Source organism: Scomber japonicus, chromosome 23, assembly GCF_027409825.1.
Source record: "Scomber japonicus isolate fScoJap1 chromosome 23, fScoJap1.pri, whole genome shotgun sequence".
Classification (NCBI taxonomy): Eukaryota; Metazoa; Chordata; class Actinopteri; order Scombriformes; family Scombridae; genus Scomber; species Scomber japonicus.
In genome coordinates this window covers 4,854,317-4,879,866 of record NC_070600.1, presented here as the reverse complement: position 1 = coordinate 4,879,866, position 25,550 = coordinate 4,854,317, and the positions used below count along the sequence as shown (strand labels likewise).

Sequence of the window (25,550 nt, the reverse complement as noted above, 5' to 3'; positions counted from 1 at the left end):
AACGATGCAACGTCAATGAAACCTCCTGCCCTCGTTCAAAAAGAGAGAGGAAAAAAAAAAGCATCTCCATTTAGGACCAAGTTTGGTATTTGAAATAGCTTGCTATCCGGGCCTCCGAGCTTCTCCACACAGAGAGAGAAATAGACATGAAAAGGATTGCAAATGATGCACACAGAGCTTTGGCAGATAAACACACAGCGAGCAACGAATGCAGGCTAGAAAACAGAGATTAAGGAAAGAAGCCATGAGACTTGATGTTGTTTGGAGCTGCATGAAGGAACACAAACAAATCTACAAATACCTTCCTGTTTCTTGATAGAAAGCATCAGCCATCTTGGCTCCGATGTGTTTGTGACTCTGCATTCTGAAAGGGCATTATGCTAATGCCTTGACCTCTAGATGTGGATGTGTTTGCCAGCCTGAAAGGGCTTTTCCTATTTCCTCCTCACTTCACTCCGGCACACAATCTCCTGGCATTTTAATTAAATGGGGGAAAAGCTGCCAAAAAAAGAGAGAAATATCCCTGATTTACACAGTGCTGTTGTCAAGCAAAAGCCTTTCAATTTGGAAATGTCATCTTTTTTAGAAAGTAAAGATGATAGATTTGATGTTACGTTTTGAATTTGACTAAAGAACTGAGTACATTTCGGAACTACTAGACCCTATAGTTAAAGAGTTGGATTTATACTCAACAGCAGTAAGCAGGACTTGGATTTTCTCTGGAATTATTGAAGTCAAACCCACCAAAAGCAGAACAGTAACTAAGCGAAACTTCCTTATTAGGTATAGTTTTATTGTATCCCTTTCAACAAACATAAGTCAACGTCAAATTTCAGCCTCCTCAGCACTTCTCCGGGCCCATTGGGAAAGTGTGTGCTGAGCTTTGCTAAAGCAACAGCGGCTGGGCAGGTGAGCTGGAGTTACCATGAGCTGGTGTTTGTTTTGGGATCAGCTCAGGCAATATTCACAAGTCCGAGCAAACCTTATCTGCGCCACGTACAAGAACATTTTTCTGGAGGAAAATATACACGCCGGTTCTGCCGAGTGCGCTCTAGCCTTTACAGCACTCAACCCTTGCACTAACTTTATTTTTCTATCTACTTACTTTAATCCTACCTTTTTTTTATTATTTGTGTTAACTGATTCTTTGTCACTTTTGGAAACAGGAGCGACCTTGGGGCCAAAGAGTTCTTCACCCTCCTCTATCAGCACAGTGTCATGTGTTTTTTTGTTTTTTTTTGTTTTTGTCTTGTAATGATACACTGCTGTCAATGATAATCCTGATTGTGACTTTCTGTGTGTACAAACACTGTATTTACCTCTGTATAAAAAAAACAATGTCTCTCACCATGAAAACTGGGGTGTTGTGATGTAATTTCTTCATCCGTGTGTTGACAAAGCTACATGTAAAAAGTTGAGTAAAAAGACAAGAATACATTATATCCTACTGCGCTGTTGTTTGTGTAGTCTTCTACTGCATGAAGCTTTGTCTCAACCCACATCACCTTCAGTGTGTACCGTTTCTTTTTTTCATGGTTGTTTCAGAAGCAGGGGTCAGAAGTTAACGTCCCCCCTTCCTCCCCCTCCTCTCTCTCTCTCTCTCTCTCTCTCTCTCTCTCTCTCTCTCTCTCTGTCCTCCTCCTCTCTCTCTTTCCCGCCTCTCTTTCTCTCTCTTCTCTCTCCCACCCTCCTGCAGAAACCTGCGCCGTGAACAACGGCGGCTGTGACCGGACATGTAAAGACACGGCCACAGGGGTGCGCTGCAGCTGCCCCGTTGGATTCACCCTGCAGCCTGACGGCAAAACCTGCAAAGGTCAGTGCCACTGCATCCGAGCGTGTGTAAAAAAAAAAAAAAAAAAGCTTGTGTGAGAGGATAGGGCCAGGTCTATCCGAGGCCTTACTATGACTGATCCGGGGCCAAACGAGACCCCCGCCATCCGCTTCGCATTCCAACTTGCACGGAGCTCCAGTCGCGGTCAGTGCCACTGCCGCCGGTTGTTGATGTTGATTTTGCCGCCGAGCATTTCTCCACATCCGAGAGGCCCGCCGGTGACGTCAACAATGGTGGTCCAAGGAGAGGCTGCCACAGCGTGGGCCTAAACATCCCAAACAGATTATTATAGCGTTTTGGCTTTCCTCTAAACAAACAGGCTACTCTGAATGAGTCTGACCTGTGGGTTCAAGCACTCATCTTTACAAGCAGCGCTGCTCTCTTCTCAGTAGTGACAGAGCTGTGAGTAGACGGCAGGAATTCTGTTTTTGAGTACTTGCAACTTTAATGAGAATTTGAGAAACACGGGTCATTGTTTATTTAGAAATGTGTTTGTATGATTGGGGCCAGTCATACAAACACATGGCTTCTTACTTGGCACGTACGAGTGATTTGAGAGAACTTCTTGCATTTAACAAAAATATTTAGGAGTTTCTCTTAGTATTTCAGGAGTGGTCCACACCACTGTAAAGGCGGGAAAAAGACTCCTTTGACCTGAAAGCTTAAATTCTTGAGTCTGAATAAAATTGGATGTGACTCTCGCGCCCCCTTGACCGCCTCATATTTTCACCACAAATCATTTTCTTTTGTTAGACATTTTTTACGCATCCAACTTAATGTCAAACCATTCCGTCTTTATTTCTGTCACAGTGCACCTCTCTCTGATGACAGGGATTTGGAATTGGATTTTTTTTAGTGATTTACTGATACTACTAAATAGGTTTTTGTCAGATGATTTCCAGCAGCAGGACTTGAGTTCCAGCTGTGTGAACTTCTTCTTTTTACTTCTTGGCGTCATTTTCGTGAATGAAACGTGCCCACAATGGAGCAGAACACACAGCCTTTCATAACTTTTTTGGGCTGTCAGTTATAAGGTAATTAACAAATCACATGAGCACACACCCATTCATGTAAAGGAGACATCCATCAAAATCAAATGAGCGCTTTATAACAAGTTTGGGCAGTTAAGAGCTAAATCTGACTTTTCATGTGAGTAAGTCTGACTTTAAAAAAGTAAGATAGGTTCAGGTGAGTATATATTCTTCTTTTGTCTTTGGTAAATCTACCTGTAGTCACAGCGAGGATGATGAAGCTCCACATTCCTCTGCCACATGAGTGCTGTTTGATGGTTGGACATCATTCTAGCCGGTCCTCTTCTCTGTATGGAAGGATAGATGGACAGTGATTGGGCACTTCACTGCTCAGCCAAATCCCACATGTGACAGACATGTTCAAAGAGATGTAGGAGTCGTCATAGCAACAAGGCACAGGTCATGTGACAGTGACAGTGGCTGTTTGCGTGTCCCAATCCAGACGCCACGTGTTTTGGGAGCATGAAATTTATTATTTGTATAATACTGGCTATGTGTGTGTGTGAGTGTGTGTGCGCGCGTTTGCAAAATGAGTGTCAGGCAGTTTGAGAATGTGGCATGTAGGTGTGTGAAATCCTGGAGCCGGAGCTGTCTCAGGACTGGCAGGCAGACGAAGCGTCAGCAAACTTTGAGATGTTTGAACAGTGAGGCCCACGCTGGCCACTGTTTCTCCCCTCTCTCTCTCTCTCTCTCTCTCTCTCTCTCTCTCTCTCTCTCTCTCTCTCTCTCTCTCTCTCTCTCTCTCTCTCTCTCTCTCTCTCTCTCTCTCTCTCTCTCTCTCTCTCTCTCTTCCACCCATGACATACACACACTCACACAGACAGCACCATCCAGCTGTGGATTCAGTAAAGACAGCAAATCAGTTCACTCCTAATTTGAATCAAAAAGAACAAAAAGTACACATAATGACCATATCAGAGAGAGGTTTTTGAGTAGGATTCATATATGAATGATTGCAAACATTTTAAAGTGTCATGTAAGCATTGCCCTCCATCGTATACTGACAGACGCGTAACATCGCTGTTGCATGCTGGGAGAACACGTTGTCCACTGCTCTGATGTCAAGTTGCTTGTGCGAACACTTCCACTCTGTCTCTCTAGGTGATTTGTGGTCCTGACAGAACCCAGCATTTACAGTGGTGGAAAAATGAAAAGTCTCCCCCCCACCCCCCCTTTCTGTTTTTTTGGGCCTGAGTTGAGTGGAGAAGATGGATAGGAGCGCAGTCCAGCTGTGCCCCGCCCACATAATTTGGCTGTGGATCAGCCGCAGGGCTTCATAAATCCCAGAGCAGGGGGGGGGGGGGGGGGGGGGATCAGCTCTAAGGGGAGCTGAGAGACACAGAGCAGGCGGCACACATCGATCAGCATCTATCAGCCGGGCACCAGACAGGAAAACACACACACACTCACACTGATGCAAATCTATTCAGGTGGATCAGTGTCAGACACTCTAACACCTGACTGCTGCTGATTGTATCTTAGATTGACCCAATGATCAACTTATAGATAGTAGAAGACATGGCAGTAATCAAACATCCATATGTGGCTGAGCTGGTAGGAACAAGTGACAACCACATCAACTTTCAGGCTTGTCAGGAAGTGAATGTTGCCTTTTTGTCCTTGCCCTTTTTTGGCAAAATGTATTGACTTTGTAGCCCCCATTCACTTTAAAGTGGAAGTTCACCCAAACATATTTTCTCTCTTATCTGTAATGGTATCCAGTATTCAGGTTTTGAGATTTCTACTTCCTCCCGAACCATTACTCTGGACAGTCCACAAAACACACTATGAGGGGGTTTTGTTGGAATGATTTTCTACTGAGAAAACAGTCCTGAAGAAAGCTCTGTTCTGTGGATTATCCAGAGTAACAAGAACATTGTTTCTGTAAAAAAAAAAAAGAAAAAAAGAAAGAAGCATTTCATTGAATGCCACTGAAGCTGAAATCTCAGAGATGCAAATCTGGACAAATACTAACTGGTCAAGTTGGAATTAAGAGAGAAAATATTATGATTATTTTTTTGTATTTTAATTTGAGTGTACTGACAGTCCTTTAATACAGTCTTTGGATCCAGTCCCCGGGGGCCATTAGAGAGATTGCGTTTTAAAGTAATTTCACATAAATTTCCACATCCAATCGATAATTCTGATCCATCAAACTTTTTTTGTTTTGTTTTATATATATATATTATATATATACAGTGTAGATCAGTCAGAAATAAGAGGAGTGAAAGATGGGGAATAAAATGCCACAACAGTTCTCTGGTCAGATTCAAACAAGGGATGCTGCAATTACACAGTCAACACTGTAACCCTGCAGGTCACCCAGGATGCCTTCACCCATCAATTTTCTAAAATGCTTAAGTCGTTCAGGTTCGCAAGTCATACCCAGCCTGCAGTGGGCAGGAGGAAAGTTACAAAGACACACACATGATAACATTCATACTTTGAAGCAATTGAGCGTTTCCCATCACCTAAATTACCATCCACTGATACTTTCATTCAACCACAGGAAGAACTGAAATGTTTCCTCTTTTCTTCATGCTTCAGTCCTGAGCTCTCATTATTGACAGGGATGTCCTTTTTGACAGAGGTTTCCTGTAACCTTGGCAACAGCGCACATGGGTCTCAGTGGCCATCTGTGAGTGAACTAATCAATATCTCCAGCTGAAGCCTATACGCGTGTGTGGGTGCGAGTCGACTCCGGTGGCACATGTAATCACAGTGGTGTTAGCAGTGTATTGTAGTGCACAGACTGCAGTGTAATTGCTCGCATTTAGCAGTTTACAGAACATAGTAGTTAGTGGCAAGATAAGTGCCACGCTTTGAGGTGGTCTCATTTAATGTGCCACTAAATTGCTTGATAGAGACAGACAGCTACTTCTCCACCTCTCTCTCTCTCTCTCTCTGTCTCTCTCTCTCTCTCTCTCTCTCTCTCTTTCTCTCTCTCTCTCTCTCCCTCTCTCTCTCTCTCTCTCTCCCTGGCTACGTCTACCTCTCTCGACAGCTGCAGGGATGTGCCCCATCGTGCCTGTCTATCATAATCATTTCAATATAAACTATGTAGGGCATGTTTAAAACCCACCAAGTCTGATAAACGCCCTTTCATCTGCGCTGACAGACGAGGCAGTTCAGCCTCTCACGATGACAGACACGCCAAAACCCAGGGGAGGTGTTTCATCACGGGGCACTCGTACCGACAACTAGGTGAGAGGGGGGAGAGACAGATAGATTGGGAGAGAGAGAGAAAGAGAGAGAGAAACTGGGGAGAGAGAGGGGAAGATGCTTTTTTTTTTGAACAGTTTCCAGATGTTTGATTAGAAGGTGCACATGGGTGGTTGGATGAGTTACTGTGTGTGTATGTGTGTGTGTGTGTGTGTGTGTGTGTGTGTGTGTGTGTGTGTCCGTCCGTCCGTCCCTTTGTGCTTCTGTGTTTGTGGGTTAAGTAACAAACTTTTAGGTTGCATGTTAGTCTGTATTTTGTGCACATACAAACTCATTAAAGGCTGTATTTGTGTATGTGTGTGTGTGTGTGTGTGTGTGTGTGTGTGTGTGTGTGTGTGTGCCTGTGTACCTGTGGTTATGTGTGTGTGTTTTTGTGGATAGCGTGTGGTCGTTGTACTATGCTATACAGTTCACAGTGTGTATTGGCACCTGAGACACGTCCCCACTGGCCTGCATTCCTCCTCTACCTGAAAAGACCTGAAAACACAGGACACACACACACACACACACACACAAATACACAATCAGATCAAAGACAAGTACATGATTATATCTATTCATCAGGAAACTAACAGGCCTCTAAAGAAAGAAACACTATAACCATTTATATAAACAGACGTATGCAAAACTTGTTGTGCTTATCTGTCTATCTATCTATCTATCTATCTATCTATCTATCTATCTATCTATCTATCTATCTATCTATCTATCTATCTATCTATCTATCTATCTATCCATCTATCTATCCATCTATCTATCTATCTATCTATGACGTTCAAAGAGACTTTCAAATGACACAGTTCAGATGACGTCTATATATTTTACATTGAGACAAATTCCCAAGTCACGATGGCAGTCCTACCAGGTCAAGAAAAAACTTGAATAAATGAGTGGAGAAACATGACGAATGCAGATTATACAACACAGGTGCACTGCATGGTCTAATTCTAATCATTTCCTTTTGCAAGACGGCAAAAGGAAAAGATCTAAGTTGTTGCAAGGCACCTCTTGAAGCACCAGTATTTATGAGATCACAACATCATAAGTACACACCAGAATCGATTTCGTCAGGCTTCAAGTTACACGCTTGTGTCCAAAGCACCAATGGTTCGAACCAATCAGTGTCATTTATCCAGCTGCCTCGCAAGGTAAGATGGTGATAGATGGTCATAGCTAAATGGTTCACCCAGTAACCTGCCAGGGGTGGTTGTGACTCAGGAGGTAGAACGGTCGTCCACCAATTGGAAGATGGGTTGTTTGATTTCTGGCTCCTCCAGTCCATGTGTCCTTGGACAAGAGACACAACCCCAAATTGCTCCCGATGGCTGCACCAATGGTGTATGAATGTGAGCTGGTTGGCACCCAGCGTGGTAGCCCCTGCCATCAGTGTATAAATGTGTGTGAATGAGTGAATGTGAAATGTAGTGTAAAAGCACTTTGGGTGGTCAAAAAAAAACAGTACCAAATATTTTTACCAAGTGCCTGCCCTTTTCAGTTCCCATGGACAACTTCTCAAAAGGCTTCAGTCACAAAGACTGCTGAACTGACAAGTGTTTCAGTTGGAGCAGCGATTAGAGGGACATCTGCATTTAGATCTTCAGGAAAAACAGTTGCAAATTGCGGTTGACAGTGAATATTTGATGACCATGAACAGAATAGCAACTCTTCCTCAGGTGACTGAGGATGTCAATAACAGTCTGTCAACAATTACATAGAGAGGGATATTATAGTTGGGTGGCAGTGCATAAACCCCTCATTACAAAGATGAGAGGTCAGTGCTGTACAAATCATAGGCTACACAAAAAAGTGATATGATCAGATGAGTCATCCTTCACCTTATTCCTGACAAGTGGGCGAGGGCATGTTTGGTGTAGACCAAGAGAACGGTACAGGTCTGAATGCTTGACCTGATGAAACCAGCAATGTTAATCATAGACATATGATGTGGAATGGTGTCCATACCATTCAAAAATATATTGTTTTTATGTTTTTACAATTTCTCATAGTCCATATAGCATTAGTGAGAAGTAACAGATGAGAGTCCACACTTATCCAGTCATAACGCTGTGGTCTCCATCACCTTACTTGACTGCATTATGGCTGGCAGTCCCCGTCCCAGATCACTGGCTGTTTTATTGTTGTGTAAAACGGAGAGTTTCCCTTGGCCCACATGCAGTGGAGTGTTTGTTATTAAACTGAATCAAGCGCTGGGGTCGTTTAATACCTGAATAAATACACGCTGCCTCCCGGCCTGATGTCCATCCTCTCCACCGGCAACACCCTGCGAAGAGAACCATCACGCTCCAAGAAAACTGGATCCCCTGTACCCGATCGGTAGTTATTTGTAGAGGTTCAGGTTTCTCTAAATGTATTCCATTTAATTGCTTTTTACTGCAAATATTTGGTAAAACTACAAAACTCCCCTGAAATGCGTGCAGCTCGTACCCCAAAGGTATGAGCCGCACATTCTTACAAGCAAGCATAAATTCAGTTTAAGTAACGGTGCAAGAGTTGGTTTATTTCGCCCGTTTTTTGGACCTCAGTCTTTCAAGGACCAAGGTAGACGGAAGAGCCTTTCACATAATAGCCTGACCCCGGCGCTTGACCTGTGGATGCTGGGGTCAGAGGTGAGAACTTAGGGTTCATCCACTCCATTCTCATTGGTGACGGTGGGTTAAGGCAGCAGCACTGATCAGATGGGTCAGTGTGTGAGTCTTAATCAGGCAGCTGAGCTCCACAGAAGCATCAGGGTTTCTTCTGGAGTCAGGTTTCTCATTCCAAACACTGGACTTCTCAAACACAGCCCCGAGGCTCACAGAGGAGCAGGCGAGGGGGGCGGAGGGCTTGTTTCCTTTGGCCCAGGTGGATGTGAGCAAGCCTTCTCATTTTGGCCCTCAGCCTCCGCCGCAGCTAGCACAGTTCACTTCCAAAATATCTACCCTGGAAGAAAAATTAATTCCCCGAAGGTCAGCGTTCAACTACCAGTAGATTCAATTCAAATTCCATTGTGTAGGAGGCCTATCAATTGTCTTCAAAAGTGCCAGAACATGTTTTTCTAAACCGATGCAGACAGGCTTGCAGGAGATTTCTAATCAATCACTCAGTGTCACGTCAAGCAAATGTTTCAGAACAATGTTAAAGTTTAAACGCTAGTGGCCAAATGTTCTGCTCAAAGCTTTACAGACAGAAAGGACTCCTGCTGCCTCTGCTGCACAGTAACACTGTCAGGGCCACAATTCTCCTGACAATGCCATATCTGCTGACTCAGCATTTGAGCACTGAATCAGGATTACAACATGAAACATTTAATTTTCTTTATGATTTTAGGGACCTATAAATATGATCAGAACCTAAAATAAGTTAGAGAATACTGATATAACAACTGTTATTTCCCATAGAGTTGGGTTATTGTTAGGGTTAGGGTTAGGGTTGTTCCCATAGTATTAAATAGGATAACTGCACTGGCCTCAAATATGGTTAAAAAAGCTAATTAGGCAGACTGTAATATCTGTTTTCAATTAGCTTTTCTGCTCATCACCTCAACGGTTTGTATTTTCATTGAAAGTCCAAGTTTGACATTGTACTTTTAAATTATTTCTTGGTAACATTTTTTTTTAAACTTTCCATTTATAGTCTCAGAACTTTCATTAGCTATGTTCAATTGGAAATACACAGCTTTTGCCAGCTATTTTATTTCTTTATTTTGGTTGTTAAATTGGTCTTAAATCCAATTCCGGGTAGCTTTAAAGAGGCCCTAAAAACGACGTAATTTGGCTTTGTGAAACCTGCAAATCTCTTGTCAGATGCAGGCAGCAGCAGTCAGGCAGTAAGAGGTTTTGAATGTCTGGTAGAGCCGTGTGATATTCAGAGAGAAACAAGGCTCTTGGCAACGAATGGAACTATTGATTGAAGGCCAGAGCGAGATATTGATCGTCTAGAGTAAATGTCAAAGATGGATCCCAGGAGACAGCCCGTGTGTGTGTGTGTGTGTGTGTGTGTGTGTGTGTGTGTGTGTGTGTGTGTTTGCATGTGTGTGCGTGTAGGAACATACGGCAGGATGTGCAAGCCTCATATAGTGAAAATGACAAATTACCTCTCTCACAGCAGCAGACAGAGATGGAAAGAGTTTGTGGGGCAGACATTGGAGTGAGAGACATAACATCACCACTGTGCGTGTGTGTGTGTGTGTGTGTGTATGTGTGTGTGTGTGTTTTAGACGCCTATTACATATTTGTGTGAATGTTGGAAATAAAGCAGGAACCATTTTCAACGTGCTTCAGCTTTTCTTCTCACTCCTCACTCTGGCCATATGTAGTCTTATCTGTGTTAATTAGTTCATTAAGAGCGTCCTCATTAACAAATGCGTGCTGCAAAAAAGCTTCTGGCAACCCAGATGTTATGCATGATGCCATCAAGGTGCCCATTCATGTGAACACACACATTCTATTCATAATTTGATTCTTCTATTGCTTTTAACATTCCTATACAGATAAAACCATTGTAGAACTTGTACATGGTTAGCCACACAGCAGATATTGTATACAGACATTCATGGTATCCACATGATGAATCCATTGACTTTTCCTCTTTTAGTAAGAATTTCTCAGCAATAATTGGATGGACTGGATACATTTATGGTCCCTCGTTGATTAATTCTAACACTTTGCTAACTACATTTTGATCTAGCACCATGATCAGGTAAACATTTAAATGTGCTCCATACTTTGCTTTAAACTTGTAGTTTGCTTTTCACTTTACCAACACCAAAGGCCACTACATCATTTTTTTAGACCTTACATTTTCTACAACAAGCGTTTCAACCTCACAGAGTCTCTACTGTATATACAGCGACTGTTTAACATGGCTGTTAACTCTTCATCTTGTTTGCTGATACTTTCCTTAACTACTGCTCCACTTTTTCCAAGATGAACCACAGTAAAAGTTGGAAGAAGATTGCTGTATTTTACTGTGAAATAACTGTGTTCCTCTGAGTACTGTTCCTGTAAGAAAACCATTTGCAGCACTAAAGCAGAATACATGCCAGCCAGCTCTGACTTGCCACACATGTCAGGCCACCCTCCCTTCTCCCTTCACCCACTCTCCTGACTCTCCTTTATCTGTCCTCTCTCTCTTCTCTCCAACTTTATCATTTCAAGATGTGCGGAGGCTTAATGTATTTATTTAAGCTCAAAGCTTTTTTAAGCTCCATTAAAGGTAATTATATACCCAGTTATAAGGCTAAGCCGTCCCCAGAGTGGCCATTAAGTGTGGGTATATGTGGTGGTTCTGCCAGTGTTTGCGGCTGCTAGAATAATTATGAAGCTGTGTCTGTCTGTGTTGTAAAAACAGTGGATACCACCTGGGGTGGTATCCACTGTTTGAGACGATGTGGGCAGAGGGGGAATGCTGAGAAAAGGTGTGTGTGTTTGTGTGTGTTTCTCACTTTGTGTATATATCTTACTTGTCATCACGCCTGATTGGAGAATCCAGGTTTCCACTCTCCTGGAGCTTTTCCTCTGGCCTCTATCTTTTGTTTCTTAATGAAATCGTTAAAAATTCCAGAGATGTAGTAAATTATAATCTTACAATTTCCTGCTCTCCGAAATCTCTTTATTCCTGTAGTTTGAAGGGTTGGCAAGCGTGCAATGTACGTCACCTGAAGGGAGAAAGGCAGCCATCCTTCCTGCTGTCTCACATATATGGATCAGCCCAACAAGCTGTCAGTATGCAGAAAGAAAGCCTTGATTGATTAGAAATCCTTTGGAGTACCAGGTGACAACAGAGTGTGGAAGGAGAAAACAGTGAAAATAAATTAAAATAAAAGAGGAGTCAAAGGAGAGAAAATGGGTGAAAGTCAAGAGTAGATTAGGGACTTGTCAGGAGAGCAGAGCTAATCAATCTAAATGTGTCTGCTGATATGACATCATGGTTTGAGATGTCAGACAAACACTTTCAGTAAGTGTACTTGAATGCCCTTACCTGTCCCGCTCTCCTTAAAAAACCCCACGGCCTCCTTCTCTTCCTGCCAGCCACGGGGAAATCCGTTTTAGCCGAGCCAGATGGAGCGACAATCCCTTTAAAAGGCCGCTGACAGGGCACAGCGGGACATAGCAGTTTAATACATTTTTACCACGGCGCGCAGCCAGATCGTTGTGGATTCCTGTCTCGGCTCCATATTTAGATGAAGAGTTCATTCAGCAGAAGCTCCCTGAGGATACGGAGTGAGAGGATCAGGCAAGGGAGGCCTGAGTCTACCCTGATGGAAAAACACAGTGGCTGACTTACTGGCTGTTTTATAAGGGCTCCTATCACACTACACTGAGGGCTGTTTGAAAGTCTGTGTTGACTGGACCTCTCTGTGCTCTCTCCACTTCCTCTTCACCCTGTTAATAGTTGAATCTGACTTGATAAAGCTATATTACTACATACTAGTTTAATAAGTGCAGAGTGAGTATGACCTTGCAAGCTGACCCACAACTCCAAGATCGCTCTACAGTAGACAACTGATGACAGCATGGATCTTTCCCTCACCTGATTGGCTAGACCTGCATCTCATGTTTGGTATGTGCACTACAGAACGACAGACCCAAGCATTTTCTGGTCTTATGACCCAATTGGCAATAATCAACAAATCACTGTTGAAGAATAAATGTTTTATGATGTGACAGCACTATGGTTAAGGTCTGGTTAGGCTCAGGCAGAAAAACCACTTAGTTAGGTGTAGGAAAAGATTGTGGTTTGGTTTTAAATAAGTACTTCTTGAAAGTTAGAAGACTTTCATTGTCATAGTTGCAATAATAATCATGTGGTTTAGGTTAGGAGATGATCGTGGTCATGGTTTTTAAAAAGAACAGTGTTGGAAATGAGAAACAAAACAACGATATCTATAGTGTTAAACCTATGTTTGGTTGACCCATCCATCCACCCCGACTGCCTCCTTACACAGACTCTGTCGGTATATTAATGTCACCTGATTCTCTTCTGCACTCTCATCATAAAATAGCATGCATTTGTGACTTCTGCATCAGCTAGTTTTTGGATTGCCTTAAGAGGAATCAGAATTTCAGGAAGCAATGAGTCAACATTTAAACAGTCTGATTGCTTGTAGACAGTAGTTGTTTCCAGAGTTAAAGTTAAGCACAAAAAATGTAGCTTTTGGAGTTTAGACTGGCTTATGTCTCCACACAAGTGTTGTATGTAAGATACTTAGGTAATATGGATTAGGGTTGGGGTTAGGGTTAGTGCTGTTGAGGGAGTGCTGTTGTATTGGACATCACTGTGTCCTAACAGAAAGTGAGTATTCAACTATCATACCACATAACTTCAGAAGCTTTCTGTCCTCACTCAATCCATTAAATATCAACCTATGTTACTTCATGTTAACAAACCACGTACATTTCAGCTGTGCAATAAACATCAGACAGTACGTTGGTCCATCGTTTCTTTGTGTATGATCTATGGGAACTTTAGCAAACTCTGACATTCTCATTCTAAATCACGTATGTTTTATATAAAGCATCTCAGCCATGCCCTGTCACTGCCATGATCTCCCTCGCCTCGAGTTCCGCATCACACAGTTTCCGTACAGCAGTGGCTCTCAGGCTGTGGTTGTTGGAAGACGTGTGTGTCTCTGCCTCTTTGCACATCCTGGCTAACTTCTGTGACAGCTTTATTACTCCCAGGGGAATGGCGGTACACCAGAAACTGTCTGTCGGAGCTGTTACCCTGCTTGGCGGCAGATAGAGTGTTTTTGCACCAGGCGGAATTTTCGTACCCGATTCCTCTCTTTGCTCCAGCGTTCCAAAATGCAACTGAATATCGTACCAGACCTTTTTCGGTAAATCTTTTGGATTGTCCGAACTTAATGATGCAGAATATTTTGAGATGCGCTGGTCTTCTGGTGAAATCTGGAGGTGGTGTGCTGTTTTCTCTTTCCCTGCTCTTCTCATATCTTTTACAACACCTTTAAAAACTGATACAAATTCTGGGTCCTGCATTAAATTCAATAAACGGCTAACCGGAGGCTCGTTGATATAACGACTTAAACCATCCAGAAGCCCTTTAGTTGTCCGGATGGATCCATAAAACTGCCTCAAAACTGTATTCAGCTTCTTAATGGCCTGAATGTCGGATGTTTCCATTTTTGAGACTTAGCCAAGTCTGAAAGCAGTTCAAAGCCCATGTTGTTTGCCTTACAGTGTTAGCTTCATCTTTCTCTCCCCTAACTTATCTAGGTTGGCTGATGTCATATAAGCACACCTGGAGGTTTGCACTGAAGTATCTAGGCTTCCTTCCTTCCCTTCATCCTCTGCTGATGATTCATAATTCAACTCAAATGTTAGTTGTAGAAATATGTTCATCTTTGTAGTGAAAAGTTTGTTACAATCTAAGCAACATACATCATAGAAAGACCAAAATCAACTAGTCTTGCTCTCCTTTTACCCCTAATCTCCCTCTTCTCTGTCTCGTTTCCTCAACCTCCCTTTTCCCTCTTCTTCCTCCACCTCCTCCTCCTCCTCTTCCTCCTCCTCTATTTCTCTGTGGTGTCTTGCTTGACTTATTGCCCAGCTTAAGGGTTTAGGTGTTAATCCCTCACAGTTTTCATCACTTAGAGCACCAATCAAAAAGGGCTTGCCTGTGTAATCTGCCAGACTATTGTCCCCTCTCCCACCTCCTTCGCTCCTGCTCCTCCTCTCCTCTTCCTACCTGGTGTTCTCTTATTCAACCCACCTTCTAAACTTCCTATATCTTTCCATCTTCTTTTGTTTTAATGGGAATGTTTCTCAATTGAACTGGATATACTGTAGGAAACACACACAGTATCAGAATTGCCAGTCATTTACATGAAAATGTTACTGACTATAAAAAAAGGTAACACAATGTTGAAGTTTGAGTTCAGCCGAGGACACTGCAGGCTGGACGAGGCAAGGGAGCCAGGTTGGAGGGTTGGAGTTTGTGTAACCAGATCAGTTTGCGGTTGGCACTGAACATGCTGCCTCGGGGGTGATTGCATTTGCCTTATTATTATTGTAGAATCTGTGCTTCTGGATTGCTGCGCCACACCTGGACTAGAGCTCAGTCATCCTGGTTTTATTCAACAGGGATTCAGTAGACAATTTAACCCAGGTCCACTGGCCTGTTTGACTGTGAGAGCAACAACAGGGTCTGTTTGTAATGGTATTACCTGCATCTTCTTCAGCATTTGGTAATGATTGCTAAAAGCAAATACTACAAACATGCTGTTTTACAGTTGTCTTCTATTTTCACTCAGCTTGTGGATTCACATTAGGGCGCATTACATGTTGTTATAATAACTGCAAATTGGATATAAATCAGGTTGAACAGAGGTGACTTGGCAAGATGAAGAAATTACTTTATTCTACCTAAGCCAAAACAACATGCCTGAACGACTTCAGTTGCCAGTTACCTTCGCTTCATTGGCTGTGAAAGTGTTTGAGCACTTAGTCCTTTCCTACCTGAGGTCCTGTGTATCCCCACTGGTGGACCCATATCAGTTTGCTTATTGGACTAATAGATCCTCTGAGGATGCTATAAACCTGGCTTTTCACTTCTCTCTGCAACACCTGGAATCAACTAACACCTACCCACGCATCCTGTTCATAGATTTTAGCCCAGCTTTCAACACCATTAATCCTCTTACACTCTTCACCAGGCTTCAAGACATGAACACCAACACAGCCCTGTGTTACTGGATACTGGACTTTCTTAGAAAGAGAATCCAGTCTTTCGAGGTTAACAATGCCACATCACACTCTCTGACCCTCAGTGTCAAAGCTCCACAAAGTTATGTTACCTTCTTTTCTTCATCTACACTAATGAGTTTAGATCTCACTATAGCTCAGTCAACATATTCAACAATGTAGACAATACCGCTAGCATTGGACTTATCAATAACAATGATGAGACTTAATACACACAAGAGCTGAATTGGGCTGTACATTGGTGCAGGAACAATGACGCTTTTAATAAATAACCCTAACCCTAACCCTAACCCTCAAAAACAATGGAAATAGCTATAGACTAAAGGAGGAGGTCAATCATCAAAACCCCAGTTCATATCTGTAACCAGCTCATAACCCCGACTGACTCCTTCAAATTTCTTGGCAACTACATGGGACATCAACACCAACCACATCATCAGAAAGGCCCAATAGCAAAGACTGTACTCCCTCAGACAACTGAAGAAGTATCATTGAAAAAACAAATGGACCAACAGGTGTTGAAAAACACCCGTTGGTCCATCTCTATAAAGCTTCCTCACATCATCTCTTACTGTCTGATAGCTTGGAGTCTGGGAGCTCAGACAGTCACACCAGGAGGAAACTGTAGCAGAGTGTCACTAAAGACCCATGCTATAAGATGGTATACACATTTGTATATAAATATCTGAATCTTCTGTATGCCCTGGACTTGATCAATCATTATACCTTCTGTCTGTTGGACTGCTTGATATGCTGGAACTTAACTGTATCTATCTGTCTATCTGTCTATCTGTCTGTCTGTCTATCTGTCTGTCTGTCCAATCATCTATCATAAAAAATGTGTTTTTAATGGCTCCCTAAAACTGGCATCCAATTTTCTTGACTTTCCAAATTTTCCTTACTTTGCAGTTTTTTGAAGTGAGACATAAATTCTATCATCTGGTCTTTTTCTTTTTTTTTTAAACTCCCTAAAAAGTGACTTGATGACCTCACCAAAATAAAAAAAAACACAAAACTATAGTTTATGACTGCCAAATACCGAACTATTAAAAAAAACTACTCTACAATATTAATTTGTTTTTCCAAATACATTTTGCAGGAAATGTTTTTCTGTTCACTGGCAGTATTTTTGAATGAAAGGAAACACTTTGGTTAAGGTTGTGGTTTCAGTTGAATGTAACAAACACACTGTGCCTGTGACTTGTTCAATGATTAACCAAGATCACTATCTCTCTCTAACCATAGCCTTGTTTTTTTTTCTTTTTTGGGTAATGTTTTCCTTTATGTGACAGTTTTGAGAACAGAAACAGGATAGAGACAAGCGTGTGACATGTAACAAAGATTGGTAGTGAATGTTTTGCAAATGCCTTCAGTATGAATGTTTAGGGCAAATATCTTCTTTAACAACCCTATCTTTATTATGTTGTTAATGTAATTCAGGTGGCATTATGCTTCTCTTTAAACATACACTATTTGCTGTTGTAGTACACAAACATCATCTCTAGGAGACATGGTTGGAAAAAGAAAGAAAAAAAAACACATGCCTCCAGACATCATTTCCTTTTATTTTTATTTGAAGATGTTACAACAGCATAATTATCCCTTTTAAAGTCACACACCCCTCCAAACGACTTACTGAAGGGGTATTATTAGAATCTCCAACAGCTAGACTCCATTAGTTCCAGGTAACTAGCATATCATGGGATGAGACAGTCAGATCTCTGTGAGCAAGCCCCAAGTTAAACCTTCAGAGACTGATCCATGCTGCCTGCTGGAGCCCTGTTAAACAAGCATAACACTTAATGCACCGTGCCATGTGTGCCTGATACAAACACACCATGATGAAACTGTGCACCGTATCTGGACAATAAGTGGACAGAAAAAAATTAAGTGAAAGGTAACGTGTCTGAATAGAGTCAGGAAGCTCGATACATTAATATATAAACTGCTTTGTGCTCACCTGTTGCTGCTGTGCAGGGACAGTATGTGTCTGTGTGACAGACAGCAGGCTGGCACTGTGGTTTAAAATAAGGTGGGAATTTGAAAACAGCTCAACCACCTCTGTTTGCTTACTGAAGGACAAAAATAAAGAACATTAGGAGAAAAACTCCAGTATATTATAGACTTTTATACCAGCACAGACTTTCACAACAAAAGCTTTGAATAGATTTTAGGGCTGATGGAAATTTTTTGTTCTATGTTTATGTCCATATACCTGTGAAAAAGATGTGTGGTCTTATTATGTTCCAGTTTTATGTCCTGTTCATCCTATTCATTTTGTAGTTTTGATTACAGAGAAGGAACCCAGTGTCCAATTGGTGTAACCAGTATTTTGTCATAACTAAACTAAACTAAATTGTTGAATAAATATTATCCACTTTTGCAATGTAACACTATGTTTTTTAACACATTTTGTCAATATTTATTTAGAAAAAAATGGTTGTTTTTACCATATGTCCTGCTCGATATTGAGAAAATGCTTTAAGATTTAAATGTAGAAATACTCAAAAAAAATTTCTTTTCACTGATGTTTGAAAATTAAGTAATTATTAGTATAAGTCCACTTAAATGCACTGTAGGTGGATAAAATATTTAATATTTATCTTTTTTTTGTGTTATACCATTTGACATTTTCAGCAGCATTCAGTCTTACTTTTGGTAAAAAATTGTGCAATTGTCATTTCAAATTATATAAAACTAACAAAAATACTAAATGTACATATTAATAAGCCTGATGCTGCTTTTAAGACATTTTTTAAAGATATTTTTGAATTGCTCATCTTGCCAACCCTTATTTGTCACTGACTCACATGCATTGAATGAGCTCAGTGTCAAAAAGACTGTAGTTTTAAATTGTTTTCCAATACAAGTTTCACCTGCGCAATGTTTACTGATGCCAACATTACTGATATCATCATTCATCACCCATTCACATTTCACTTCATTCACAAATGGGTGATGAATGAAAGGAAAAACAACAGTCTTAGTGAGGTGTTGGTCCAGCACAAGCCTGCAGAAAACGCTTCAGTACTCCCATCAGACCATTCACTGAGTCACTCATCCATATCTTATGCACCGCAGTTAAAAAGTTTAGAGGATGAAATCATCTGTGTTCAAACACATTATAAGAAACCTGTTTTTTATAGTGGATTTATAGAGTTTTGTAATAAAACTGCAATTGGTATACAGCATCATTTACTCTGGATCATGAAAAGAACTAATCATGGGCTGATGTTTAAGACTTCCACCAGTAATTTTATTAATGGCATGTCTCCCTTTTATTCTTTTATTTCCTCAACCCAGACATTGATGAATGCCAGGAGAACAACGGCGGCTGCGATCACTTCTGCAGGAACACCGTGGGCTCCTTTGAATGCAGCTGCCAGAAAGGCCACAAACTGCTCACCGATGAACGGACGTGCCAAGGTCAGTGACTGACAGCTGTCAATCACATGATTTGTATCATGTCAAGTCTGTCAAACCAGGGCTATAATAGTTTTGAATTTTAACTTACTTTTTATTTTAATTTAAGTTTTAGTTTAGTTTTCATTTAGTTTTAGTTTTTCAGGTATTAAGAAAGCCTTGATTAGTAGAAGGTGACAGGATGAAATAATGCCTGACACTGAGGTAAGGTTTGCTGTGTTTGTGACTGTGAGCTTATGTTAGCTGTCTCCTGCTTCTCTGTGAGAGCTTCCAATTTGGACTTTCACATTAGTGGGAAATTTTCCCTTTTAGCTGTATCCCACAAATGATCCCATCACTCTTCATCACCACACTTTTACTTTACTTATTTTACTTTACTCCTTCTTCTTCTTTCTAGAAAATCATAAATCGCATGTTAAGCATCTTCTTCTTCTACTGGAGGCAGCCTGTTATGTCAAAAAATCAAACTGAACAGGACACAGTAAAAATTGAGAGAAAATGAAACAACAACAAAATCGAAGCTGATTTTACCTGCAATTTCAGTTCAGTTTTAGTTTTTATTTAGTTTTAGGGTTTTTTTAAACAATAATTTTTATTTTTTCACTGCTAGTTTTAGTTTTAGTCTTAGTTTTCGTTAACTATAATAACCCTGCATTAGACTCACAGCATCAGTAGTCAAACAGATCTACATAGATTTTAAAAACAATAATTGTATGTGACTTTTACACTGAGGCTATGATCATACACACATACAGTAAAAGGAAAGCAATGAGTCGATGAGTGACTCGAACCCTGGAGCAAATTTGTTTCTTGTTGGAATCAGATGAGAAATTCAATATCAGTTTTGATCTCTCATCCAATGGAGTGATGCTGCAAGGCTAACATGTCCCTGACACCTACTGGACTAACAGAGAAGACATTTACAGGAATGGTCCGACAAGATGTCAAACAGGCGCACTGAGCAAGTTTGCTTAGTCATCTTTTCTTGGGATAATAATCTACAGCTTGTTTCTGGCTGGGTGTGTACACATGTGATCAGCGATTCTGTTTGGACGACCAAAGGCGGATTCCAGGTTACAAGTCGCAGCAAGCGAGACAGGAGAGCAGACAAACACAAAATGATTTTTATTAACAACAAAACCCTGAGGCACTTCTGTCCCCGACCCAAAACCACCAAATAGTGTGTACGCACTTGTGTATATGTGTTGGATTAACTGTGCATCAGTGATGGAGTCTATAATAATGTGGTGTTGACTGCTTTAAGCCACATCACAGCATCAGTGCCTGTTTCTGACACACCTTTGCCACTGTACAATGCCAGCCAATAGCTCGCAGGTTAGTCCGATCCATTGACATCGGCCTGCTCAGCTTCAACATGACCTTAAAAATGAAGTATAATGTTTAATTTGTCAGCTCTTTTCTATGCCAGAGAGCTTTTCCAGAGAAAATAGCTCCTGGTGATATGCTACATGCCAGTGTTAGAACATTTGCCAGAATTGGCTAAGAAACTAAAGCAGAAAGATTTATCATTTGCCAAAGTTGCATAAGCAATTTCCACAAAAGATCCCTTCTATTCTAAATGTTTAGAAAGGCAGAGAGATAGAGAGAGAATGTTGTCAGCAGTTAGATAAATGTCAGCAATCACTGTTGGAACACCTTGTCAGGAGGGTGTGTCTCACCAGAAAAACAACAACACCAAACCAGAAACCAATATTTGTTTTCTATATGTTCCTTTAACATTAAACAGCTGTAGCAGCTCCTGTGTGCCCGGCTCAGTTTATGTAAACTTTGTTTGTGGGATCGCTCGGAACAGGCTGGCTATTCCTAAGTCCTCACATGAACAGTTGCCTCGAGTATTTACCGAGCCAACATCCAGGCCTTAACAACTTCCTCCACATGACAAACTCCATTATAACATGTGGTATTTTTAGCCCCTGTAAAGCCCCGCGGAACAGACTGAAATAAACCAGGTGAGCCTGAAACGCTGGCCTCCATTCCTGATAGGTTAATAATATTTGGTGCTGGACAAGTATACATAAACACACGGCCGGGTAATACACACACACACACACACATACACCCACATGCTGACGTAACGGTGAATGTGAGCTGTCCCAACCTCAGTCCAGTCAAGTTTTTCCACGTCGCTATATTAGAATGAGCTGTTGTCCTAGTTTAGTCATGTATTTGTTTACTATAGTGTCCTCTGTGATTAATGGGACGGCCTCTTCAGCACTCTGTAAGTAGTCACTGTTTGTCTTTAAATGAGTCACAAAGATTGAAAATGTCAGTAAAGCACTCATCCAACTGACCTTTGCCTTCATCGATGCAGCGGGGACAAAAGCATAGTGTGTTCTCATTAGGCTGAATCAAACCATGACTGAATCTATTCATAATCAAATTAATGTGTTTGGAAAAGCATGCCTGTGTTTCAGCTGTAGCAGGACAACAGGTTTTAATTAGACTTGAATTTCTAGACTGATGTAGCAACCCTGAAATCTATGAAAAACTGGCTATATAGAGTAAGTCAACCTTTTTTTCAGGTATGTCTTAAAGCAGATGTACATTGAAAGAGGTGTTGGTCATTGCAGTCGTTCCTTCTGTCCTTCATAGCCATAAGGGATAAAATACCATAGTAATGCAACTTCAATGGAAAATATGAGGTATAAACTCTACAGCCCTCTGTTCTGTGCAAAAATCCAAACACTCCACACTCTCAAGTTCAGCAGACGCTAATATGAGACTTCAGTAGTCTGTCGTCAGTATTTTCTTGGGAGGAACAATTTCCCCAAAGCCAAATTCATCCCATCATCTGAAGGTCAGTGTCCAGCCAGCAACTATTACAGCTGTCTGATATGGATTTATCAAGATATCAAGATAGTGATGTACTTTGGAAATTTGGAATATTTCTTTGGAATTCAATTCAAAACTACAGATAGCTGAAATAAATAGAGTACAATGTCTGTGTTTGTTGTATTTGATGATACTTTGTCAGATTTTATGGCTTATCCTCTCTAGGTAAGTGGAGGGGTTAGGACGAATGTCAGCTGATATTGGGCGAGAGGCGGGTGCATCATGTACAGGTCACCAGTCAAACACAGTGCTTACATATAGCATAATCCATGGTGTGGCTCAGGAGGTAGAGTGGTCGTCCACCAATGGAAGATTGGCAGTTTTATTCCTCCAGTCCACATGTTGATGTGTCCTTGGGAAAGATACTTAACCCCAAATTGTTCCTGATTGTTCCTCAGTGTATGAATTTGTGAGTGAATGTTATTCTCCATCTGATTAGCAGGTTGGCATTCACACCTACGGGCAATTTAGAGTCACCAATTAACATAAAGTGCATGTTTTTTTTTGTCTGTGGGAGGAAGCTGAAATACCCATAAAGAACCCACAAATGCTCCGGAGAGAACATGCAAGTTCCACACAGATGAGCCTGAGCTGGCCTGTGGGTTTGAACCCAGAACCCTCTTGCTGTGAGGCAACAGTGCTAACCACTGCACCAACGTGCCACCTTTTGGCAAATAAAGCACCAGTCAAAAGTTTGGACACACCTTCCCATTCCTTGAATGAGAAAGTGTATCCAAACTTTTGACTGCTACTCACAGATAAAGTTCCTGTAACTGAGATATTTAAAAGTAGCTCTGAAAGTATATACAGAGAAACTCAAAATAAAACCCTATCAACCATCTTGATGGAACATTTGAAGTTAGGCCACGGCTGTGCTAAAATATAGCTTCTTTAATGACCCCTGGAAGCATCAGTGTTATCAGTCCAAGAGGAAATCCACGAGTGACTGAAAAAGAACAAATGAAGCCGTATTTAGCTACCATGTTTCTCACTAGTAATGTACTGCATCTCCTTCGTTTCCCCTCAGACATCGACGAGTGCTCCTTCGAGAGAACCTGCGACCACACCTGCATCAACTACCCAGGCAGCTTTGAGTGCCTGTGCAACAAGGGTTACATCCTGTACGGCCTCACTCACTGTGGAGGTGAGGGAGAAATACATGAGCTGTGTGTGTGTGTACATGTGTGTGTGAGTTGATGAAATGTGTGTGTTTGTCTATATGCATCTGAAAAGGAAATGCTTCTCGGAGTGTGAAGGTGAAGGGTCACTGAGCGTGTGCAGACGACTGCTACTGAAAGCACTCTCACACCTCAGTTCCCCTCAATAGCTTCTCCCTGAGTTTTCAGTGTGTGTGTGTGTGTGTGTGTGTGTGTGTGCGTGTGTAATTTGTGTTGTGTGTTGGCATCCTTGTGTGCATACAGAGTGAGTCTGTGTGTGTGTGTGCCTTTGTTTTTCCTTCTTGTTTATGTGTATTATTTGTGTGTGCGCTGTCACACACCTGTAGCTCAGTCAACACGTTCAGTTCTCACTTTCCTGCCGTTGGACCGACTGACGTCAATGACGGCGAGGTGGAGTCAGCCTGATCACAGCAGCATGAACAGGATGTGTCTGCAGCATTTTCATGACAAATTCTCATTGTTTTTATAAGTGGTAAATGTGGTGTAGGTGTTATTTGACGAGGATTTAGTTCCTGGTACACCACCTGTGTACACTGTGACTCGTGTCTTAGAATTAACACAATTTTACAAAAAAGCAACTTTAACAACACTGACTTTTGTATTCACTTGGATTTTAGAGCTTTTACTATGAATGTTTTATATGATCCCTAAGCCCAAAGTTTAAACAGCTGTGAGGTTAATTCAGCTTTCTTTTTATCTGACAGCAGATTTAATAGATAATACCTGCAGATTTTACTCAGATTATCACATCATGTAAAGACTTTGCTGTGGTCAATGAACATACTGACTGAAATACTCTGTGTGATCTGTGTCAGACATCGATGAGTGCAGCATCAACAACGGCAGCTGTGAGTACAACTGCATTAACACCCAGGGAGGCTACGAGTGTGTGTGTCCGCCTGGACAGAAACTCCACTGGAACAAGAAAGATTGCATCGGTAAGCACCAACTCTGTGTGTGTGTGTGTGTGTGTGTGTGTGTGTGTGTAATGTGTGTGTGTCCGTCCTTGTTTGTCCGTGTTCCTCCACGTGTGGCATGGTGGATTCCTCACAGGTGTATGTATGTGTGTGTCAAGGTGGTTGTCATGGTGATGTGACTTTGTGTGTTTCTCAGAGGCGGTGAAGTGTCTGCCCAATGGGAAGCCAGCACCTCGAGCACAGCTGACCTGCACCAAGAGCGGAGGGGCAGAGGTCTGCTCGCTGTCCTGCCCCTCCAACGCACTCTTCCTCGCAGGTACACACACACGCAAGAACGCTGCCAGGAGGCCAAAGCCCAGTGTTGAAAGATATGTGAGAGAGAGAAAAAAAGAGTTCATTCTACTCGAGTGAAGTAGGAGACCAGTGTACTCCTTTAGAAATGAAACTGTAGCATTTGCCAGTTGTAGTAAATAATGCCACTATAAGATAAAACTGTCTCCAGAACATGGAGTTAACATACACAAAACCTAAACAGCTGATGTCACAATAAACTACTTGCAGAGTAATTATAAAATCAACACCGTAAGAAACAATTAAACTAACATTTTAACTCTGAATACACTGAAAAATAACTCATAGTGTGAGCAGCTTCAAAATTCAATCTACTTAGGAAATTCAAAAAGCCATTTTCTCTGTACATACTGTATATGTAGTTAATTCCTATTGAATTCATTAAAAATAAATAAATAAATGAGTCAATGATTAATTTAAATGTATACCATGCAGCATTTGACATGCAAAGCTGGCCCCTCCTCTCCTGCTCAATGACACCATAGCTGGCTAGTGAGAGGAAGAGAGCAGCAACAAGCTAGAAAGAGAATGAAGAGAGGGAGCAGTGCCAATATTATACAAAAAATACAATACAACAAAAAAGATGACAGAAAACCGAGAGCATGCAAGAAAGTATCAATATATGTTCAAAGCATACAGGAAAAAACACACAAAAAAGAGGAAAAGGAAATATATAATCACACAAATTTAGACAAGATTGTAAAAGAAAAGTAAAGAAAAGAATGTCACCCACCCATTAGTTCAGGATGACATGCATGGTAGTGCTAGTGGGTCATAAGTGATGATTGAATGGGATTATTTCTGTATGTGTCACCTTTAATGATACAGATACTCTGTAAATATCTCAATTGAGTCATTCTCCCTCCTTAACATCTATACCATATATATTCTGACAAACTATGACATTACATACATGAATAAAACAGTTACTTCTATGATGAAAAAAACACAGATTAATCCTTTAAGTAGGTGACAAAGCAAAAGATATTGTATTTCTATAAATCACTTTCAAACTTCCTCCA

The 25,550-nt window shown here is 41.3% G+C and overlaps 1 protein-coding gene across 3 annotated transcripts in view; it reads left to right on the top strand.

Annotated features, from left to right (window-relative positions):
- scube1 (signal peptide, CUB domain, EGF-like 1) overlaps positions 1–25,550 on the top strand; it is a 113,435-nt gene that overhangs the window by 81,297 nt on the left and 6,588 nt on the right. For 2 of the 3 annotated variants that reach the window (XM_053313918.1, XM_053313917.1), the window contains 5 exons: positions 1,697–1,813; positions 19,110–19,232; positions 23,110–23,226; positions 24,076–24,198; positions 24,374–24,493. In XM_053313918.1, the coding sequence (XP_053169893.1) occupies positions 1,697–1,813; positions 19,110–19,232; positions 23,110–23,226; positions 24,076–24,198; positions 24,374–24,493 (600 nt within the window). The remainder of the gene's footprint in view (positions 1–1,696; positions 1,814–19,109; positions 19,233–23,109; positions 23,227–24,075; positions 24,199–24,373; positions 24,494–25,550) is intronic. The other variant, XM_053313919.1, reaches the window with a different exon arrangement.